We start from the raw sequence: 21,973 nt of genomic DNA, 5'->3' as shown, positions 1-21,973 counted from the left end.
CTCAAAAGAGATATGCATTGAGCCTCTGCATTTTGGATCCTACTAGGCCTGCTCCAGGAAAATTCAGAGAAACAAACCTAACCTTTACTCAGAGACGACCCACTGAAATTCATGACCATGGGTTAAGTTAGAGACCCAGCAGTGGATGAGGCCAGAGGCAAAAGTGTGTGGAGCAATAGATAGAGAGGCTCAGAAACCAGTGGAGTAGTGTGGGTTGCCCAGGACCGTGAGGAGAGGTTTGGTGGAGGGAGGGAAACAGACAAGAGGATGCATGCACATTCAACTGTCTAATACTGTTTGCATCACCCAGGAGACATAAGAAGAGTCGTTCTGTGGTCTGGAGAGGTCACTCCTGGTTTGAATGGAGAAGCTGTTTTCAATGGATCCCAGTGACAGAAGTGTGCAGTTGTACTGAGGCTGCCCCGGGTGTTGAACTTTTGCATCCATAACAATTTTGCACCCAGGGCAACCGTGCCTGTGGCCCCACCATGCTATGCCACTGCAGAGGATCGCACCTGCCCCCTGGGCCTGAGGTTCCCAACCTGTGTGTTATGCCCTCCGTTATGAAGCATGCATCCAGTCCAACCTTGCAATCACAATGGCTATAAGAATTGCCAAGTCACAATGGAGCAACTACATTGACATTACCGGGGATATTCATCTCTGTAAATAAGGGTGGGAGCAAAGAGGAAATACAGGTACTGGGAAACTTTAGGAACCTGTACGGTGTCTGAAAAAGCAGAACGGAGAGAGTCGTTTAGTACCAGATAATGCCACACACTAAAAAAATAAACCCCATAGGGTTCCATCCTTTTTTCTACGGGTCTCAAACTGTTTATTAATGCTTGAGTTTAGCAATATAGTAATACATTTTGAGATGGCTTATATGCCATTCTTATCCGACATTTTTTTTACATTGAGCAAGACAAATTCCTTACCCCATGTTTAACGCCCCCCCAATAAACCCCCTATTGTCAGAGCACTTTCCCCTGTTCCACTAAACCTAGAATTCTCTTATATCCTTTGCAAGAAGTGTACTCCCATTCCAATAAGCATTAGGAGACTGACAAATTGCATAGCATTGGTAATCTTGCAAAACATGGGGAGGCCCATACAGACATTCTTCTGAACTAGAACAGATATTTGAATTGTCTCCATATCACAGAAGCCAACCCTCAGAACAGGAAGAGGGGAGGGAGCCTTAATTCTCACAGCTGTATGATTATTGTAGAAAACAGTCACTCACTTGTTTTCTGTGGCGTAAAGGAAAGTATTCGAGGAGTATTCTCCCTGATAAAAGAGTAGATTTTCATCAGCAGACGCACCTAAAGGAGTGGAATAACAGATAAAACGTATTTGACACCTTACAATAAAGGGAGAGATAGTCCAGAAGGATACCATGGTCAATAGCATCAAAAGCTCCTCTGCCTCTCTTTTGATGGAGACCAAAGCAGATTCCGTCTCAGACCAGGTCAGCACTCAGAATGCAAGAGGTCGAGACAATCAGTATCCTCCAAGAATGCTTCCAGTTGTACTGGTATTACTCTCTCGATCACTGTACTTCTGGAACCTTAAGAATTATGATGAGTTTCTTTTTGCATCTGACCATTTCTAACACTCTAAGGCCCAATCTCTTGGAAAAAAAGAAAACTTGTCACTGTTAATATTACCACAAGTCAGACAGAAGCAAAAGTGGAATGTGCACACAAAATTACAGGTTAGCGAAGGACTCACATTCTGTTATGAAGCAGCATTTTGCTAATTTAAGCTTTGTGAAATGACCTTTAGCTACATCGACAAGAAACTAGCTCTCTAGATGAAACTCACCTGTTCAAGTATCACTATAAAAGCAGAGGCTGGTGGTAAATTGTAGGCAATGACAATGTAAGTTGGACCCACTCCAAGCCCAAATATATGGAAAATCATGAAGAGACCCCCAAAGAAAGCGGAGTGGATTGTCTTGTGGGTGGAACCATGGTAGCCCTGGGCCCACAGCAGGAACAGCCCATAGGGCACAGTCAGTGTGAACAGGAACATGTAAAGCCAAGTGGAAGCAACGACAGAACCTTTGCCAAAAGTGTAGACCAGGAGATCAAACTCCAGCACCAACCTTTGAAACAGATTCAAACAACACAGAAAGTTAAAATCATATACTTGTGTTAAAATATATATTCCATCAGCTGAAATCAGTAACAGTTAAGGAATTCTATAATGAAAGTTGAGGTAATTTTAATCTGTTTTAGTATTCTAAGTTTTGTATGTTTTATGGTTGTGATATTTTTAATGATTTCATTGTTTTATCTTTCATATACCACTTTGAGGTTCCTTTTAGAATCAGGCAGTGTATAAATCTTATGAAATGAATACTGAACTTAAGTATACTGTACACCCGATGGATTTATATTGCACAGAACATTGTAAAATAAGAAAGCAAACACACAGATGCAGACAGATACAACCCTTACAGAGATCCAGGACCCAGGGGAGGAGAAGGGGCAATCCTTGTGCTTATGGGATTATTCCTTAGCACTGCACTGGATACATGCCTAAAAGCCAAACCCTAAGTGTTCTCACTCAGAAGTAAGCCCCACTTGGTTCCAGTGAGCTTGCTGACAAGCATGCATAGCACTGCAGCTTTAAATGCAGAACAGCCACAAACACAAGCATGAGCAAACCATGGGGGGGGGGGCATGTTCTCATTCTCTAGGGTGCTCAGACCACTAAACTCATAGGCACAGATTCGTTCCATGCACAGACTTCATGGTTTAGATAAAGTGACGCCAATTTTATTAAAGCACAAATACATCCTCTCCTACCCTTTAGCTTCTCTTCCACAGAATTCTGTTATTACTGTCGTTTGCTGCCTTGTTATGGTAGTATTTAAACCAACAAAGAAAACCCAAAATTGAGTAAAATATGAACATGAACACACAGAATTCCAGAACAATAAAAAAGCACCAATAAAAACAGAATCAAGGATTAAAGTGAACTCTAAAGTCAGGGACGTGTGCATACATGCAACACACAGACAGCTTTGGGACTCTACTCTTGAAAGATTTTTGTGCATTTCAAAAGGTTATACTTCTACAGTTTTGAGCTTTTCATTGCAAGTAGACACGATCCCTCACTTGGTCTATGTCTTTCCCCCAGTACAAGCACTTTGATAGAATACTTGCTACGGGTTTTCTAGTTCAACTAAAAGCAAAGCAATACATTTTCATTGGTTCAGGTATGAAATGTCTCAAGTCCAACACTAAAACAAAACAAAAACAAACAAACCTCCAGCTCATCACTTAAATATTTCCCTACCTTCCTTCATCAATAAAGTCTACTATGTGGGTGCTGAGAATGATCAAGATGAAGAAAGCAATGAACATGTGACGTATGGTCCGGATGTCTTCCATTTCAAATAGTTCACTGAGGAAAATAAGTACATTAGAACATTTCAGGGGGTGGAGCTAAACTCCAGGACATCCGGTGGTTAAACTTAGGAATCAAAAGCAGCAGGAATATGATCAGAAGATTTCCACAGGAGGATATGGCCGTGGCTGCCCTAGGCCATTTGCTTTTCCTCCTTCAAATGTAACATGGGATCACTCTTTTTCGGTGTGTAATTTCTCTACAAAACTACATATTTTCTACAAAATTCACCTGTCAACAAATATAAGACCTTCGCCACTTTCTAGAGGGGGTAGTGTGGAGAAAGAGATTCTCGAACTGTTTCCAACCAGGACGCTGAAAGTTTAGGTCCCCCTCCCCCCATGAGCCATTCTGACAGGTGGGGAGGGAGGGAAGCATTCAACTGTGAATCATCTGCCAAAACCATGACATCAGGGCAAGTCCTTTCCTTTGCCCGTACAATGTGAAATCAAAACTGGGACAAGGCATTGAAAGCAGCAATGGTCAACTGTGCCTGCAAACCCAGTTTCCTGTGCCTGCGTGGTTTGAAATCAAACCATGTCAGCAAAGGCACAAGACTTTGTAGGCACTGCCAATCAGCTGACCGGTGGTGCCAGCAAACCTGCTTTCAGCAGGGAACTACATCTTTAGCTTCCCACAGAAGGAGCCGGTTTGGGGAAGGTGGACTTGTGGGTCAAATTAGGATGCCAGACCAGGCCAGAAGCTCATTTCACACAGACATTCTACCATTTTCCACCGACTGAAGCCTTTTGTAATCCCCACTCCATGCTATGTGAATATTTGGGTCTCAGAGGCTTAGTGTGCTTATTATTCACTTATTTTTAAATTGATATCTCACCCTGCCTCCAAAGGAGCCCTGGAGAACACAGGACTGCATCATATCCAAGTCTGAACCTACTGGGCCAAGGTACTATTACGTTATGGGTTCTCCTGGGCTGTATATAAATGAAGTTAGGAACAAACATTATTGGAGAACCAGACCACCCATGGGGAGTCTGGATTGCTCAGCAATAGACATTCTATTCTGTAGACCAGTTTCTACAGAACGGAACAGCCTCTGTGAATACAGAATACAGCCACATCCAAGTTAGATTTTGGGGTGTGGAATAGCCAATTGGCTGGAACATTTATAAAGGTTAGGAATACCGACTTTCAGTTTACACAGTATAAAAATGAATGGGATCTACTGGGAGGGAGACACGAGATGTGCAGATAAGCCACCCAATGGATCAAGGGAATTTTAACTTTAGCAAGGGCACCAGTAAAACATACTCACTCCAAGGGAGACTTTCTAGCAACAAAAACTTTTCCGTGTTCTAGAGGTGCTCTTGATCCTCTGTGAAAAGAACAAATATTCAGCAACAAATTGTTAAGGAAAAATTATGGGGTGAGACACTACTCAACAGCCCAGCTTGTCAGGGTGCGAGTCCCCCACGGGTCCATGCGGTCAGTAAAAGAAGGAAGTTCCAGCCAACTAATTTAGAGCAAAACAGCAGTCTGTAGACCATGATCTTTATTGTTGCGAAACAGGTCCCCACAGGAATAAGAACCCTGAGCATGGGTGACATCCTCTTTTAAATCTTCCCTCTTTCCCCCAGAATACACTTCGAGAAGCATCACTAATACATCATCACTACATCACTAGCATGTCACAAATAGGGAGGGGTATACAAGGGTTACAAAAGTTCAACATTAGGTCACTTTATCAGACACCTTTTCCATCACCTCTTAAGAGAAGCGGACACGGAGCAATGGATTCAAGCTACAAGAAAGAAGATTCCACCTAAACATTAGGAAGAACTTCCTGACAGTAAGAGCTGTTCGACAGTGGAACTTGCTGCCAAGGAGTATGGTGGAGTCTCCTTCTTTGGAGGTCTTTAAGCAGAGGCTTGATGGCCATATGTCAGGAATGCTTTGATGGTGGTTCCTGCTTGGCAGGGGGTTGGACTGGATGGCCCTTGTGGTTTCTTCCAACTCTATGATTCTATGATTCTAAGTAACCATTTAAAACTCTTTACATATCCTTGCCTTTAGGACTTGTCTGGAGAGGGGCTTTCAGAACACCTGACTTGCTAAACTGTCCCTGTATATGCTCTCACGCTTGGGGGATTTTGGCGGGATGCCATGTTCCTGCTGCCTACGTGACTTCTTGCTTCTTGGTTCATGGAGGGAGGTGGAGCCCAAATTCACCTTTCTTTAAGGATTGAAATGGCATTAGATGAGGTAGCAAAGTCGGTTAAAGTATGGATTTTCTACAAATCTATAAAGCTCGGTATCTTCCCTGAGCTGTCAAGTCAAAATGATATATTCAGGCATAATATTTGTAACAATTTAACAACTTCAAAGATGTCCCCCCCACACCATTGCCGTAACAGAATCAACATATCAACTCTGCTTCAGACTCAGCCATAGAAAGATTAAGAATATATGCTTTCAGTCTGCGCAGTATAAAAATGAATGGGATCCACTGGGAGGAAGCGAGATATGGAGATAAGCGACCCACTATCAAGGCAACTTTAACTTTAGCAAGGGCACTAGTGAAATTTACAATCTCATTAACATACTCACTCCAAGACAGACTTTCTAGCAACAAAAACTTTTCCATGTTCTGGAGGTGCTCTTGATCCCCTGTGAAAAGAACAAATATTCAGCAAGGTAGTTGTAGTTTTTTTAAAAAAAAGAAAGAAAGAGGAATCAACATTTGATTCTGCTTCAGACTCAGCCAAGAACCAACATACTTGCTTTTGAAGCCACCATCTTTCTCTGAGCACACGGCTGAGAAGGCAGGGGGCGAAGACTCCAGCTGAACGGACTTCGCAATCAAGCCATTTACTAATTCTGTAAAGTGGCTGTCGATCCGCTGCATGAAAGCTGGTTTCATTTGCTGATAAAATTTGGAGGAAGGAAGGAGGGAAGAGAAAACAGAACACCTTGAGTATGATTGTTAAGTATTGCCTGGAATTTGCCTGCTAAAATGGAATGTTACTCTTTGCATTCAAATGCAAGGCTGATTTCCTAACACCTTGCTAACAACGACCGTGTCTCATTTCCTGACAACTGACTACATATTCTTGGACCCCAGTCAAAGTAACGGCCAGAGGGCCAATGGTCAACGCTGATGGGACTTCCTAGTCTAGCAACATCTCGTTCCCCATTCCTGGTTTAAACCACCTATCAACAGCTCCCCAAGAATGAGGAAGCAAAGTAGCCAAGTGCAGAGCCTTTCTGAGAAAATAATAGCTAGCCTAGCTGCCTCCCATCTTGCTTACAAATAAACTCCACATATCTGACAGAAATCCGACCAGAAAAGTGACTTGTTCAGCAGGGGCTTTTTGTTTCGTTTTTGTTATACTAGTCGAATACCAACCACATGCAAAACACACTCTTTTAGTCTATTAAATTTAAGGAAAGCGGACAAGTCCAAGAATAGGATGTAAGAAGGCACCATGTTCACCCACAAAATGCTCAGTTCTGGTTAACTCCCCACCATACACACAAAGATTCTTTAAAAATGAACAGCTAGCAGAACCCAACAAAAAGGTCTCTCACAACTCTACCCAATGGAGGGAAGAATGTCTAAAGAAATTAAACAGGGAAACACATTTCACTTAGGATTTCATTTTTAGAAGTTTAGCACTATGATTGCTTTGATGTGGCAGTTTTATTTGGGTGGCAGGGGCAAGGGCAGCTACAGCAGAGAGGAATACTCTTGTACTTCCAGAGTTATTAAAAAACAGAAGCTGTGATGGTTAACATTTAGCGAGAAGAGCAAACAAGTGTGATGGGAAGTTTCCCGGCTGCCTTGCTCAGCTCAGCACAGGGTGTTCACAAAGCACAGGGTGTTTTGTTTGTTTGTTTGTTTGTTTACAAATTAAAGGGCTGGTCGATCTGCCATTGCCGCTCCACACAGTCAACAAAGAATGATGCCAAGAGAGAGTGAAAAATAAACATAGAGAAAGAACCAAGAGAAGGGAAAGCAAGCTATAGGGTTTCTGCTGCACAGGGAAACAGCACCTGAGCAACAACAGAGTTCCTGCTTTCAATGTAGCCCTTGGAATTTGCCTGGGGAAAGAGATCACCTGCTGTTATCCATTCACATATTACAGACACAGCCCCCAAAACGATTATATGCACTTTGCATCTCCTTTTCCCTGAGGCAGTTGACATGCTGGCAAGACCTGTTGGGCTCCACTGCTGCCCCACCTGAAACTAGGAAGATGTATCCTGCTCTCCTCTATCTGCTCACTGCCAGGAAAAAGTGGGACAATAGATAAGCTGATTCCCAGGGAAGCTTCTTCACCATCTTCCCACTAATTAATTCCTGATAAGTTCAAATACTCAAAAGGGTTCCCAGCAATAGTTTCAGAGCCACATGCAAATCCTTCCTACAGTCCAAAGCATGCAGGAACAGCCTAATCCCACAGCCTGCTGATGGGCATTCCAGTCCCAGTTTACCAAAACACTGATATGCAGCTCTTATGGCTGTAGCTGCACTAAATATGAGCAGCAATGTTTTGGCTAGAGATGGATCGCCAGTCTGTGAAACTTTCTTCTTCTTAAAAGACTTTTATTTTTCACATACGGTACAACAGCAAATATTTGAGAACGTATCTGCTTTCTCATGCACTCACAGTTCTGTTTTGTCCTGCTTTTTCTTTTACTGCATTTAAACACACACTTCTCTCTCAAGATTCCTAAATGCATTTTGATAGGCTTTCTTAGCGAAGAGCTGGAATACTTGAGAAATGTGAAAGTGGGTGAATAGTTTAAGTTTCAATCTGGCCAGGAGGTGTAGATCAGGTTTTTAGTGTTGGCATCCGTCTGTCTCATGAGACAATGTAGTGTGCCTCCGGGGATCAAACCAAATCAGGTTATTCATACTGGAATTCACAAAGAATGAATTCCTTAAGCATCCCAGCAGCTGAAGGTTTCTAAGGCATCAGAGAAAAGCATGAACATTTGAAGGGTTGGGGGATAATAAAGCTACAAAGGACTGTAATGGTTCAAATAAAATAAAACAAAATGTCAGAAGACCTAGGAAATCTTTCAGCAGTCCAAGACTCAGTGACTTCCAATTGCAGGATCTAGGATTGCAAACAGGCCAATATTATGCATAGATCTGTTGCAGATGGGAGGTGGGTTTTTTGCCATCTAGGGATTCCTCCTTGTCAACTCATATTAACTACAATTCAGATAGGTTTACCTCAGCCTCCACCAAAAGTTGCATCTTTCGAGTGACCAAATGGTCAACGTCAACATGACCTAAGAGGGGAAAAAACAAATTGTTACTGTACTGTAAACGATAAAGACAATAAATACTGGGTATATGTTTTCCGCAAGTATGAAAGGCAAAACAGGGAAAGTTTGCAAACTGGAAATTTAAAGTATTTTAATATCAGTGCTGCAGATAAGTCCACAAAAGTTACTAGCCCTCAGAAATTTCACTTATTCCCCTGCCCAGATGTACCTGCATTAGTCATCCGCTACTGACCAAAAGGAAAAACAACCTATCGTATACCGATTTCCAAGGCTTCCCTTCCTGCAGTGCATTAAAACCATAATTAATTGGGGCAGACCATTTAAACTTATCTAGCCAAATACTAAAAAAGCAGGAGGTGCTAGGGAGAAGGATTCTAGCCTGGCCACCTGCCGGACATCTGTATGATTCAACCATCCATGCACCGCTTGCCCCCTGCCCCCTCATGTGGTACAACCCAGGCACCAGTTCACTAGCCAAGTGAGAGCAAGACAGCAGTGACGGTGCACACAAGACATTCAACTGTGACAAAAGGGGTGTACAATGCATAGAAATAAGTTTTTCTGAAAACAGAAACAGATTTGTTTCTGCAGAATTGCATTTAGATGGCTCTTCTTGAAATTCCTCTCATTAAACAAGCATTCAGCAATTGTATTTGGGCACATCTTGAACAAAAATCCAGCCAAACCAATGAAGGGAACATTCATATTAATAAATGAAAAATAAAAATCCTTTTTATTAATGGAATCCCCTTTAGCTTGGTTTTGCTGAGCTCTAAGTAAGCGTGTGGGAAAGTGCCAGGAATGCCTGAGGTTCTGTTTAAACCACCAGCTTGATAAGTGAAGAACTTGTTATGTGAACTATTGAGCTTGCTATTTTAGGCAAGTGTAGAAACTAGGGTGATAACTTGGGCAATGCTTGCTTAAGCAATGTATGACAAAATAAGGAGTATCAAAGTGCAGTTGTCTTCAAGTAAATCATGCAAGAGCATGCTGAAGAATCCATTGTTGATCACATTGTGCATGTCCCAGGAGTTGGCATGATGTATGCCATATGACAACAACAACAACAACAACAACAAAGTCACCTTTTGCAAAGGGATCAAATACTTACTTCACTCATTATAATGGACATCAATCTCTGACTTCTGTCTTCTGGGTTTCTGGGGGTTTTCCTGTTGTTATTCTGTCTCTCACAGCTACAATAAACCTACCATTAAAATTATGGACTGGTCCTTTCTTTGTCAGAGGGCAAGCGGGCAAATTTAGCAGGGGATGAAATACTTTCCCCCCTCACTGTAAGAGTTTAAATATCAATTTTCGTTTTATTTGCTGTTCTTTCCTCATCTTCCTCTGCCTCTGGGTACTGGAGGTTGTCTGTGAGCGGCGGCGAAACACACAAGAATCTAGTTCATTAAAAAGGCTGGTTTAATTCCATGTAAAGCACAGATAACAGGGGAGCTCTCCCCCGCCTCCAGTCAGTCTCCATCTCAAGATGACCTGCCTGAACTTCCATCATCGCCCTTTCCATGGCAGTTTCATTTATTATCTCAGTCTCCCCTTCTCCTCTTCCTGGGCTGCCTTCCAGCTCTTGTGGCTTGCTTAGGGGACAGATTCCCTTGCTCCTGACATTGTCTTTCACAATAGTCAGAAATCCAGCTGCCTCAGCAATTAGCACCAAGCCCTCCACAGAACATAATTTATTCTTACATCACATACATTGCCAAAAGTAGGTCTTAATTATTGCAACAATTATTAATTAATTGTTGAAACAAGCTCTGCAGACATGTGCAAACAGGATGGGTTGTTGTTGTTTAGTCGTTTAGTCGTGTCCGACTCTTCGCGACCCCATGGACCAGAGAACGCCAGGCACTCCTGTCTTGCACTGCCTCCCGCAGTTTGATCAGAGTCATGTTGGTGGCGTCGAGAACACTGGCCAACCATCTCTGTCGTCCCCTTCTCCTTGTGCCCTCCATCTTTCCCAACATCAGGGTGTTTCCCAGGGAATCTTCTCTTCTCATGAGGTTGCCAAAGTATTGGAGCCTCAGCTTCAGGATCTGTTCTTCCAGTGAGCAATCAGGATGGGTAGCCACTGTTAACACACTTGTAACAGGGGAGAAGTGGCAGAAATTTGCCCATGTGATGCCTCCCTCTTCAGTACGGTAGGTTCTGATGGTTCCAAGAGCGGGTGGCGCTGTGGTCTAAATGACAGAGCCTAGGGCTTGCCGATCAGGAGGTTGGTGGTTCGAATCCCCATGACGAGGTGAACTCCCGTTATTCGGTCCCAGCTCCTGCCAACCTAGCAGTTTGAAAGTATGTCATGTGCAAGTGTCATGTGCCCTGGCGGAAAGGTAAATGGCATTTCTGTGCACTGCTCTGATTCACCAGAAGCGGCTTAGTCATCCTGGCCACATTAGGAAAGGCAAGTGTAGAAACTAGGATGATTATTATCAGTGTAGAAACTAGGATGGTTGTTATCAGTACTTAAGCAATGTATGATAAAATAAGGAGTATCAAAGTGCATTTGCCTTCAAGTAAATCACGCAAGAGCATGCTGAAGAATCCATTGTTGATCACAATGTGCATGCCCCAGGAGTCAGCATGATATACGTGACACAAAGGTCACGTATACTATAGAATGCTATGACTGGAGGTTTTCATAGAATCATAGACTCATAGAGTTGGAAGAGACCACAAGGGCCATCCAGTCCAACCCCCTGCCAAGCAGGAAACACCATCAAAGCATTCCTGACAGATGGCCGTCAAGCCTCCGCTTAAAGACCTCCAAAGAAGGAGACTCCACCACACTCCTTGGTAGCAAATTCCACTGCCGAACGGCTCTTACTGTCCGGAAGTTCTTCCTAATGTTTATGTGGAATCTTCTTTCTTGTAGTTTGAATCCATTGCTCCGTGTCCGCTTCTCTGGAGCAGCAGAAAACAACCTTCCTCCCTCCTCTATATGGCATTCTTTAATATATTTGAACATGGCTATCATATCACCCCTTAACCTTCTCTTCTCCAGGCTAAACATACCCAGCTCCCTAAGCCGTTCCTCATAAGGCATTGTTTCCAGGCCTTTGACCCTTTTGGTTGCCCTCCTCTGGACACGTTCCAGCTTGTCAGTATCCTTCTTGAACTGTGAATCTTTCCGTATTCTGTGAAGCTAGAACTGTTTCCTTTCACATGTATTGGTGTGGTCTGAGCTTCTTGCACCCCACCTAGGAGCTGAGTTGTTTGAATGCCCTTCCTTTCAGCAAGATTCCAATGCCAACCATCTCCTAAATCAGGAAGGGGTTTGCATTGGAATCCCTTGCTAAAACAAAGCAGGGGGTTTTCATGCAAAGCCCCTACCTGAATCATGAAATGGCCTTGCAAGCCACATTGGACCCCTAATGGGCAAAGATTGTTCCACAGGCTGGAGGTTCACAATCCCCACATACCCTGTAAGGGAAACGGTGTTTTTCCCCTCCTAAAATTAAAAACTTTAGTTGGTGAAAAGCATTTGAGCTATACTTTTCTCCCCCCCCCTTTTTAAATGATTTTTATTCATTTTATATAGAAGCACAATACACAACAACTCCAACTAACATATAACACATACACCCACAATAAAACATAAAAAACAATAACACACCATAAAAAAGAAAAAGAAAAACAAATTTACGTCTCTAATCTTGATCTTTTCTTAACATTTAAAAGGGGACTTCCTCGGACTCCCCCCATCTGCGGTTCATTTCTGATCCTCTTTAGCAAATTCTATATCCTAATTTTAAATCATATCCATTTTAAATTAAACTTTCCTCTAAAGCAACAACTTATATAACATAATTCTAAAACCTGCAGTTTATATACGCTTCTAAATCTAATCATACTGATCAATTCTGCAATAATTTTTAAAATAATTTTTAAAATTTTTCCAATCTTCCTCCACCGACTATTCTCCCTGGTCACGTAGTCTCCTGGTCAGCTCAGCAAGTTCCATATAATCCATCATTTTCATTTGCCATTCTTCCACTGTTGGTGTCTCTTGTGTTTTCCAATTCTTAGCTATCAAAATTCTTGCTGCTGTTGTGGCATATAGAAAAAAGGTAACATCTTTCTTTGGGATTTCTTTTCCGACTAAACCCAAGAGAAAGGATTCTGGTTTCTTAGTAAAAGTGTTTTTCAACACTCCCTTTATCTCATAATTTCCCCCCCAGAAATCCTTAACTAGTGGGCAAGTCCACCACATGTGGTAAAAGGTTCCTTCTAATTTCTTACATTTCCAACATTTAGAATCTTGTTTATGATAAATCTTAGCAAGTTTTACTGGTGTTAAATACCATCTATACATTATTTTCATTATATTTTCTCTTAAGACATTACACGCAGTAAATTTCATATTCTTCCTCCATAACCTTTCCCAATCCTTTATCATTATGTTATGTCCCACATCTTTCGCCCAGTCTTTCATAACAGTTTTTGTTTGTTCATCATTCGTGTGCCACTCCAGCAATAAATTAAACATTCTGGAAAGAATTTTTGTTTTTGGTTCTAACAATTCCGTTTCCAGCTTGGATTTTTCTGATTGGAAACCAATTTTCCTGTCCAATTTAAATAACTCATTTATTTGATGATATTTGAGCCAGTCATCAAGGTGATTTTTCAATTGATCATACGTCTTTATCTTAAACTGGTCTCCTTCTTCTATAAGGATATCTCTATATTTTAGCCACCTGGTTTGCATATTCAACCTTTTATGAGTCTTCGCCTCCAAAGGTGAAATCCATTTAGGTGTTTTCCTTTCTAACAAGTCTTTATATCTATTCCAAACATTAAACAATGATTTTCTAACCAAAAGAGTTCTAAAGCCTTTGTGAACCTTAATCTTATCATACCATAAATATGCATGCCAACCAAATGCATTGTCAAAGCCCTCCAAATCCAAAGCATCAGTATTTTCCAACCAAAACCATTCTTTCATCCAGCAAAATGTAGCTACTTCATAATAAATCTTTAGATGAATTATACTTTTCCTTATACAGAGTGATAGGTAAAATAGCACCAAGTTCAGCACTTGTTTTTTGTGCAGTTTTATATAAGAGTGTTTTCTTTGCTTAGTTTTCTTTGCTGTTCTTTCCTCATCTTCCTCTACCTCTGGGTATTGGAGGTTGTCTTTCACAACAGTCAGAAATCCAGAGGCCTCGGCAATTAGCACCAAGCCCTCCACAAAACGTATCATTGGCCCTGTCACACACATCATTGAACATCATTTATTCCTACATCGCATACATTGCCAAAGGTGGGTCTTAATCATTGCAACAATTATTAATTAATTATTGCAACAAGCTCTGCAGACATGTGCAAACAGGATGGGTAGCCACTGTTAACACACTTGTAACAGGGAAGAAGTGCCAGAAATGTGTCCACGTGATGCCTCCCTCTTCAGTAGGTTCTGATGGGCATAGTTCAAAGGGGCAGGAAGAGGCTGCTGTTTTATGTTTCACTGTGCATACAAGACACTCCAAGCACCACCTGCCCATGAAAGATCATTTCTACATTGTTGTTTAGTCGTTTACTCATGTCCGACTCTTCGTGACCCCATGGAGGTCCCAGAGCACGCCAGGCACTCCTGTCTTCCACTGCCTCCCGCAGTTTGGTCAGACTCATGTTCGTAGCTTCGAGAACACTGTCCAACCATCTCGTCCCCTTCTCCTTGTGCCCTCAATCTTTCCCAACATCAGGGTCTTTTCCAGGGAGTCTTCTCTTCTCATGAGGTGGCCAAAGTATTGAAGCCTCAGCTTCAGGATCTGTCCTTCCAGTGAGCACTCAGGGCTGATTTCCTTCAGAATGGAGAGATTTGATCTTCTTGCAGTCCATGGGACTCTGAAGAGTCTCCTCCAGCACCATAATTCAAAAGCATCAATTCTTAGGCCATCAGCTCTCACTTCCATACATCACTACTGGGAAAACCAGTAGCTTTAACTATACAGACCTTTGTCAGCAGGGTGATGTCTCTGCTTTTTAAGATGCTGTCTAGGTTTGTCATCGCTTTTCTCCCAAGAAGCAGGCGTCTTTTAATTTCGTGACTGCTGTCACCATCTGCAGTGATTATGGAACCCAAGAAAGTAAAATCTCTCACTGCCTCCATTTCTTCCCCTTCTATTTGCCAGGAGGTGATGGGACCAGTGGCCATGATCTTGGTTTTTTTGATGTTGAGCTTCAGACCATATTTTGAGCTCTCCTCTTTCACCCTCATTAAGAGGTTCTTTAATTCCTCCTCACTTTCTGCCATCAAGGTTGTGTCATCTGCATATCTGAGGTTGTTGATATTTCTTCCAGCAATCTTAATTCCGTTTTGGGATTCATCCAGTCCAGCCTTTCACATGATGAATTCTGCATATAAGTTAAATAAGCAGGGACACAATATACAACCTTGTCATACTCCTTTCCCGATTTTGAACCAATCAGTTATTCCACATCCAGTTCTAACTGTAGCTTCTTGTTCCACATAGAGATTTCTCAGGAGACAGATGAGGTGATCAGGCACTCCCATTTCTTTAAGAACTTGCCATAGTTTGCTGTGGTCGACACAGTCAAATGCTTTTGCGTAGTCAATGAAGCAGAAGTAGATGTGTTTCTGGAACTCTCTAGCTTTCTCCATAATCCAGCGCATGTTTGCAATTTGGTCTCTGGTTCTTCTGCCCCTTCGAAATCCAGCTTGGACTTCTGGGAGTTCTCGGTCCACATATTCCTGAAGCCTTCCTTTTAGAATTTTATGCATAACCTTGCTAACGTGTGAAATGAGTGCAATTGTGCAGTAGTTGGAGCATTCTTTGGCACTGCCCCTTCTTTGGGATTGGGATGTAGAGTGATCTTCTCCAATCCTCTGGCCATTGCTGAGTTTTCCAAACTTGCTGACATATTGAGTGTAGCACCTTAACAGCATCATCTTTTAAAATTTTAAATAGTTCAGCTGGAATATCATCACTTCCACTGGCCTTGTTATTAGCAGTGCTTTCTAGGGCCCATTTGACTTCACTCTCCAGGTTGTCTGGCTCAAGGTCAGCAACCACACTACCTGGGGTGTACGAGACCTCCATATCTTTCTGGTATAATTCCTCTGTGTATTCTTGCCACCTCTTCTTGATGTCTTCTGCTTCTGTTAGGTCCTTTCCATTTTTGTCCTTTAATATTGTAATCTTTGTACGAAATGTTCCTTTCATATCTCCAGTTTTCTTGAACAGATCTCTGGTTTTTTCCCATTCTGTTGTTTTCCTCTATTTCTTTGCATTGATCATTTAAGAAGGCCCTCTTGTCTCTCCTTGCTATTTTTTTTTGAAATCTGCATTCAATTTCCTGTATCTATCACTATCTCCCTCACATTTTGCTTGCCTTCTCTCCCCCGCTATTTGTAAGGCCTCATTGGACAGCCACTTTGCTTTCTTGCATTTCCTTTTCATTGGGATGGTTTTCGTTGTTGCCTCCTGTATAATGTTACGAGCCTCCATCCATAGTTCTTCAGGCACTCTGTCCACCAAATTCAACTCCTTAAACCTGTTCCTCACTTCCACTGTGTATTCATAAGGGATTTGATTTAGATTGTGTCTTACTAGCCCAGTGGTTCTTCCTACTTTCTTCAGTTTAAGCTGGAATATTGCTAGAAGAAGCTGATGATCTGAGCCACAGTCAGCTCCAGGTATTGTTTTTGCTGACTGTATGGAGCTTCTCCATCTTTGGCTGCTGAGAATATAATCAATCTGATTTCGATGCTGCCCATCTGGTGATGTACATGTCTAGAGTCGTCTCTTGTGTTGTTGGAAAAGGGTGTTTGTGATGAGCAGCTTGTTCTCTTGACAGAACTCTACTAGCCTTTGCCCTGCTTCGTTTTGAGCTCCAAGGCCAAACTTGCCAGTTGTTCCTTTTATCTTTTGATTCCCTACTTTAGCATTCCAACCCCCTATGATGAGAAGAACATCCTTCTTTGGTGTCATTTCTAGAAGGTGAAGTAAGTCTTCATAGAATTCGTCAGTTTCACTTTCTTCAGCACCAGTAGTTGGTGCATAAACTTGGATTACTGTGATGTTAAAAGGTCTGCCTTGGATTCCTATCGAGATCATTCTATCATTTTTGAGATTGCATCCCAATACAGCTTTCGCCACTCTTTTGTTGACTATGACGGCCACTCCATTTCTTTTACGGGATTCTTGCCCACAGTAGTAGATATGGTGGTCATCTGAACTGAATTCGCCCATTCCCGTCCATTTTAGTTCACTGATGCCCAGGATGTCAAAATTTATTCTTGCCATCTCATTTCTGACCACATCCAGCTTACCAAGGTTCATGGTTCTTACATTCCAGGTTCCTATGCAATATTTTTCTTTACAGCATTAGACTTTCCTTTTGCTTCCAAGGCATATCCACAACTGAGCGACCTTTTGGCTTTGGCCCCAGCCGCTTCATCAGCTCTGAATCTACTTGTACTTCTCCTTCGCTCTTCCTCAATAGCATGTTGGATGCCTTCCGACCTGAGGGGCTCATCTTCCAGCGTCGTAACTTTTATATGCCTGTTTTCATTGTCCATGGAGTTTTCTTGGCAGGGATACTGGAGTGGATTGCCTGTTCCTGCTCCAGGTGGATCACATTTAGTCAAAACTCTCCACTATGACCTGTCCATCTTGGGTGGCCCTGCATGGCATAGCTCATAGCTCATAGCATTTCTACATATCAAGAGAGCTGCAGCAGGGACGCTCACCTGGAACGATGATGCAAGTGCAATTTCTCCTTGCTGCAGGCATGGAATACATTGGTGCATCTTATGTCTTTTAGTATCATCACCTACTTTTGAGAGGCGTCAAGAGGTGACTTCACCTCCAGGTAGTAAAGATAGGATTCTATAGCATTCTATTCTAGCACTTCCCCACTTTGCTTTGGGTTGATGGCATTCACACTAATGGTTACTGAATCTATTTCTATAGAAAACAGTTTTCTGATTGTTAAATTATTAGACTTTAACCCGCCCCATCTGATTCCCCCCTCCTCTTCTTCTTCTTTGGCAATCACTCATAGATGATAAAATTGTCTTCCATTAACATCGTCTTAAGAGTCAAAAGTAAGATTCCATTCTGGTTGCTGTTGCCAATTCCTTCTTTCCCAATAGTTCCAGGCTACAGGTCAACGTCTCACCCAGCTCTTGCATTAAAATCACCCAGGAAGATGATTTAGCCTTCTTAGGTGTCTCTGATAAGATGGTATCCAGCTGAGAGGGGGGAAATTCTTTAATGTCTTCATTGGCATCCAGTGTTGGTGCATAAGTGCTTAGAATAGTAGCCTGTTAGTTTTTGGCAAGTTTTATTTGAAGTGTTGAAAATCGCTCATTAATGCCAGTAGGGACTTCTGACAAAAGCTTCATAAGATCGTTTTTGATAGCAAAGCCTACTCCACGTATTCAACATTCTTGTTCAGGTAGACCTTTCCAAAAGAATGTGTAGCCTCCTTTTTCTTCCTTCATTTGTTCCTCTTCTGCTCTTTGAGTTTCTTGAAGCACTACAGTTTCAATGTTAAAACGTTGCAACTCTCTTGCAATGATGACAGTTCTGCGTTTGTGGTGCTCATTATCTGTGTTATCCAACAAAGTCCATATATTCCATGTTCCAAAGTTCAATTATATTTTATGGCTGTTGGGTGGTGACGCCACTGGGCCTGGTTATCCAGTCAGGGGAAAAGGGAGGCAGACTATGTTTACGGTACCTTTTCTAGACCCTCCCCCTTTTCAGAGTGAGCAGAGTGGATCCTAAATAGGACTGCTCACTCATGGATACAGCTGCTGAGCTGCTCAACTGCCTCATTCCTTGAGTTGGAACAACTGAATATGTATCCACCACCCATGTGCTGGTTCAAGACTAGGGGCTTCTGGATTTCATGGTCCTGCCCCCGGTACCATTTGCCGATTGCCATGGAACTTTTTTGGGTTTGGGATTGGGGTAGGTTTTTGGAAGATGCCTGTGCGTGAATTTGTTTTATGTGTGTAGATCAGTGCAGAACTGAGGAAGGATTCATATTTACCTCAGATCTTTTGTTCACATGCAGATTTAAAATCATTCCACTGATAAAATCTTATGCTTAATCAGCTAAGATCTCTGCAGTTACTGATGAAATCTCACCATTGCTTGACTGTGGGGAAGACCAGTCTACCGGTACTTCAAGCCTCTTTAACGAGTCTTCTTTCTCTTCTGAAGTCTCATAAGTTGATCGGCGATTCCTTAAGGAGATATTTTCTTCACCCACCATGGTGTCAGGCTATCACACTGTAGAGGAGAAAACTTACTCTTATGAAGTACCTCAGCTTTTTAAGACCATGCACTTATCGTTCTTTATTATATGATATATAATTATAATCATTCTAAGAACCTCAGTGCTCTCTCACTCTTTTTTTTTACAAAAAAAGTCCCTAGGCATTCTGGCTGCAAGAAAACATTTCTAAATACACCACTTCAAATTGATGAAAGTTGTGAAAGCTGCAGAGATCAAAACCACAAACTGTTCCCTTCATTCTCAAAGCCACACGTAGTGCTTTTGAACCCGTCATGGTTCAAAACCACAAACTGTTCCCTTCATTCTCAAAGCCAGCCTCTCTCAATCTCGGTTGGGCCCCCATATGTTGCTGGACTACAACACCCATAATCTCAGACCACTGGTTTTCCTAGGAATGATGGGACGCAATCTAACAACATCTCTGGATGTACGGTTAAAAAGGATGCCTTAAAATTGTATCTTTCAAAAGACTTTTTTTGGGATGATTATTAATGGAAGTAGAGGGACCCAGGTGGTGCTGTGGGTTAAACCACTGAGCCTAGGGCTTGCTGATCAGAAGGTCGGCGGTTCGAATCCCTGTGACAGGGTGAGCTCCCATTGCTTGGTCCCAGCTCCTGCCAACCTAGCAGTTCGAAAGCACGTCGAAATGCAAGTAGATAAATAGGAACTGCTACAGCGGGAAGGTAAACGGCGTTTCCATGTGCTCTGGTTTGCCAGAAGCAGCTTTGTCATGCTGGCCACATGACCTGGAAGCTATACGCCAGCTCCCTCGGCCAATAATGCGAGATGAGCGCGCAACCCCAGAGTCGGTCACGACTGGACCTAATGGTCAGGGGTCCCTTTACCTTTATTAATGGAAGTAAAGGTTGCAGGAAATTTTCTCTGACCCTATCTTTGTTCCTTTAATGTCGCCAAAGGATATCTTCCATAACGATAAGATTTCACCACTTGCAGCCCTTGCGTTTAAGGTGATATGTCAGTTTAGAGAGATAAATCACACATACACAGCACTTTTGGGCCGCCAGTTCTGATGATCTTCGTTAACAAGCCTTTTGCCTAACTATACAGCCCTTTGCCCAAGCTGCAATTAAAACAGAAACCGTCCAAATAACCATAGTTTTCTATTTCATCCAAATTAGAAAACTATGGTTCCCAGCCTTTACGCACGGAAAGGAGAGGAGGAAGAGGGGACCAACAGGCTTCCTTCGCTCCTTCTCCCCTCCCCGCGCGCCAGCGCTCCCTCTCGACGGCGACCAGGGAGATTCAGGAGGGGTACCTGCGCCCCCTCTCCCAGCCCAGCCCACCCCCGCCCCTCACCCCAGTCCGGACGAGTCCCATCACCATCGTCCCCAGAGCGCCTACCCTCGTCTCCGTGTCTGTCTCTCTCCCCCTTGCGTCTCTTGCAGCTCCGCACGCGGAGGGGAGCGCTATATGGCTTGGCTCCTCAGGCGAAAGAGGAGGCGAAGCCGCAGGTGGGAACAGGATACGTCGCTGGCCCCTTTGCAAACAGAATGCTGGAAGCCGCCCAGAGTGGCTGGGGAGACCCAGCCGGATGGGCGGGGTACAGATAATAAATTATTTCTTATTGTTATTGCTAAATCACGTAGGAGGAACCTTCGGTCCTCCAGATGTTGCCAAAGGACAATTCCCATCATCCTTGCATATTGGCAATGCTTGCTAGAGCTGTTGGGAGGTTGGGAGCTGTAGTTCAGCAACCTCTGGAGGGACAAAGGTTCAGCACACCTGGGCTACTTAGAGCTTTGCGTTGAGCTAATCCAGCAGAAGACAATCTTACTCGGCTACCAGTGATCGCCAAAGAAAAAAGAAGAATCCAGCAGTGCTTATGTTTCAGTCGAATGTTGTTGTTTAGTCGTGTGTCCGACTCTTCATGACCCCATGGACCAGAGCAGTCGAATAGTGCCACCTAAAGGCAGGCAGCCAAATGAGATTTTTCGTGCAACCCCATTTTGGAACCTGGTAAGTACAGTGTCACCCAGGGCAACCAACGAGGGCAGTTTTAATGGTAAAAAAGAGCAGACCCATTGCTCGTCTGTAACATGGGGACAAGGGCACTAACTTGTGCAAGCTGTTTTTATTTCTATTTTCGATTAAGATATATGCTTACAGTGGTACCTCGGTTTATGAACACAATTGGTTCCGGAAGTCTGTTCATAAACTGAAGCGTTCATAAACTGAAGCGAACTTTCCCATTGGAAGTAATGGAAAGTGGATTAATCTGTTCCAGACGGTCCGCGGGGTACTTAAACCGAAGCGTTCATAAACTGAAGCAAACTTTCCCATTGAAAGTAATGGAAAGTGGATTAATCCGTTCCAAATGGGTCCGCGGAGTACTTAAACTGAAGCGTTCATAAACTGAAGCATGGGTGTAATTGGTTCCGGAAGTCTGTTCATAAACTGAAGCGTTCATAAACTGAAGCAAACTTTCCCATTGAAAGTAATGTAAAATGAATTAATCCGTTCCAGATGGGTTCATAAACCGAAAATTCATAAACCGAGGTGTTCATAAACCGAGGTTCCACTGTATTGTAAACCACCCTGGAATCAACTGGATGAAGTGTTTTAAATAGTAAATACAGGCTCCACACACACTATATGTGGGAAATGACTTAACTGGTTATCTTGTATGTCTCCTGAATCGTGCATTTATCTTTTGTGGAATATGCTATTGCATATGTGGAAGCCATTCTTTTTACAGGAGGTGATAATTAAAGTTTGCTGGTAACACAAAAGCCCTGTGCTTTAGGTCTTAAGAAGTCAGAAATGTCATGCATGCCTTCCAGGTCACATTTAAGATAAAGACTAGCACTAGGGTCAAGAGAGTTCATTGGCGAATACATTACATATCAAGTTATGCCAACTCTGTAAACACCATGAAACTCCACATCGTCTTCCTTCAGGAAACAAACTCCTGAGTGAACCCTGCTTCAGCCAAAAACGGGTGGCATCCGGATGAGGAAAATCTTGCACAATACTCAGTAGAAGA

At 42.7% G+C, this 21,973-nt stretch overlaps 1 protein-coding gene across 3 annotated transcripts in view; it reads right to left on the bottom strand.

The window, feature by feature from the left end:
- The window catches only part of LOC118089157 (sterol O-acyltransferase 1), a 34,116-nt gene extending 13,645 nt beyond the window's left edge, over positions 1-20,471 (bottom strand). For 2 of the 3 annotated variants that reach the window (XM_060276616.2, XM_088673704.1), the window contains exons 1-10: positions 20,332-20,471; positions 18,819-18,962; positions 8,624-8,682; positions 6,159-6,304; positions 5,989-6,048; positions 4,697-4,756; positions 3,310-3,417; positions 1,828-2,110; positions 1,247-1,325; positions 649-730 (exon numbers count right to left, since the gene is read on the bottom strand). In XM_060276616.2, coding sequence (XP_060132599.1) covers positions 649-730; positions 1,247-1,325; positions 1,828-2,110; positions 3,310-3,417; positions 4,697-4,756; positions 5,989-6,048; positions 6,159-6,304; positions 8,624-8,682; positions 18,819-18,945 — 1,004 coding nt within the window. In that variant the 5' untranslated portion in view covers positions 18,946-18,962; positions 20,332-20,471. The remainder of the gene's footprint in view (positions 1-648; positions 731-1,246; positions 1,326-1,827; positions 2,111-3,309; positions 3,418-4,696; positions 4,757-5,988; positions 6,049-6,158; positions 6,305-8,623; positions 8,683-18,818; positions 18,963-20,331) is intronic. The other variant, XM_060276619.2, reaches the window with a different exon arrangement.
- Positions 20,472-21,973: the final 1,502 nt, after the last annotated feature.

Source organism: Zootoca vivipara, chromosome 7, assembly GCF_965207765.1.
Source record: "Zootoca vivipara chromosome 7, rZooViv2.hap1.1, whole genome shotgun sequence".
Taxonomy (NCBI): domain Eukaryota; kingdom Metazoa; phylum Chordata; class Lepidosauria; order Squamata; family Lacertidae; genus Zootoca; species Zootoca vivipara.
The sequence above is the reverse complement of the archived record's forward strand: the minus strand, read 5'-3'. Positions and strand labels throughout refer to the sequence as shown.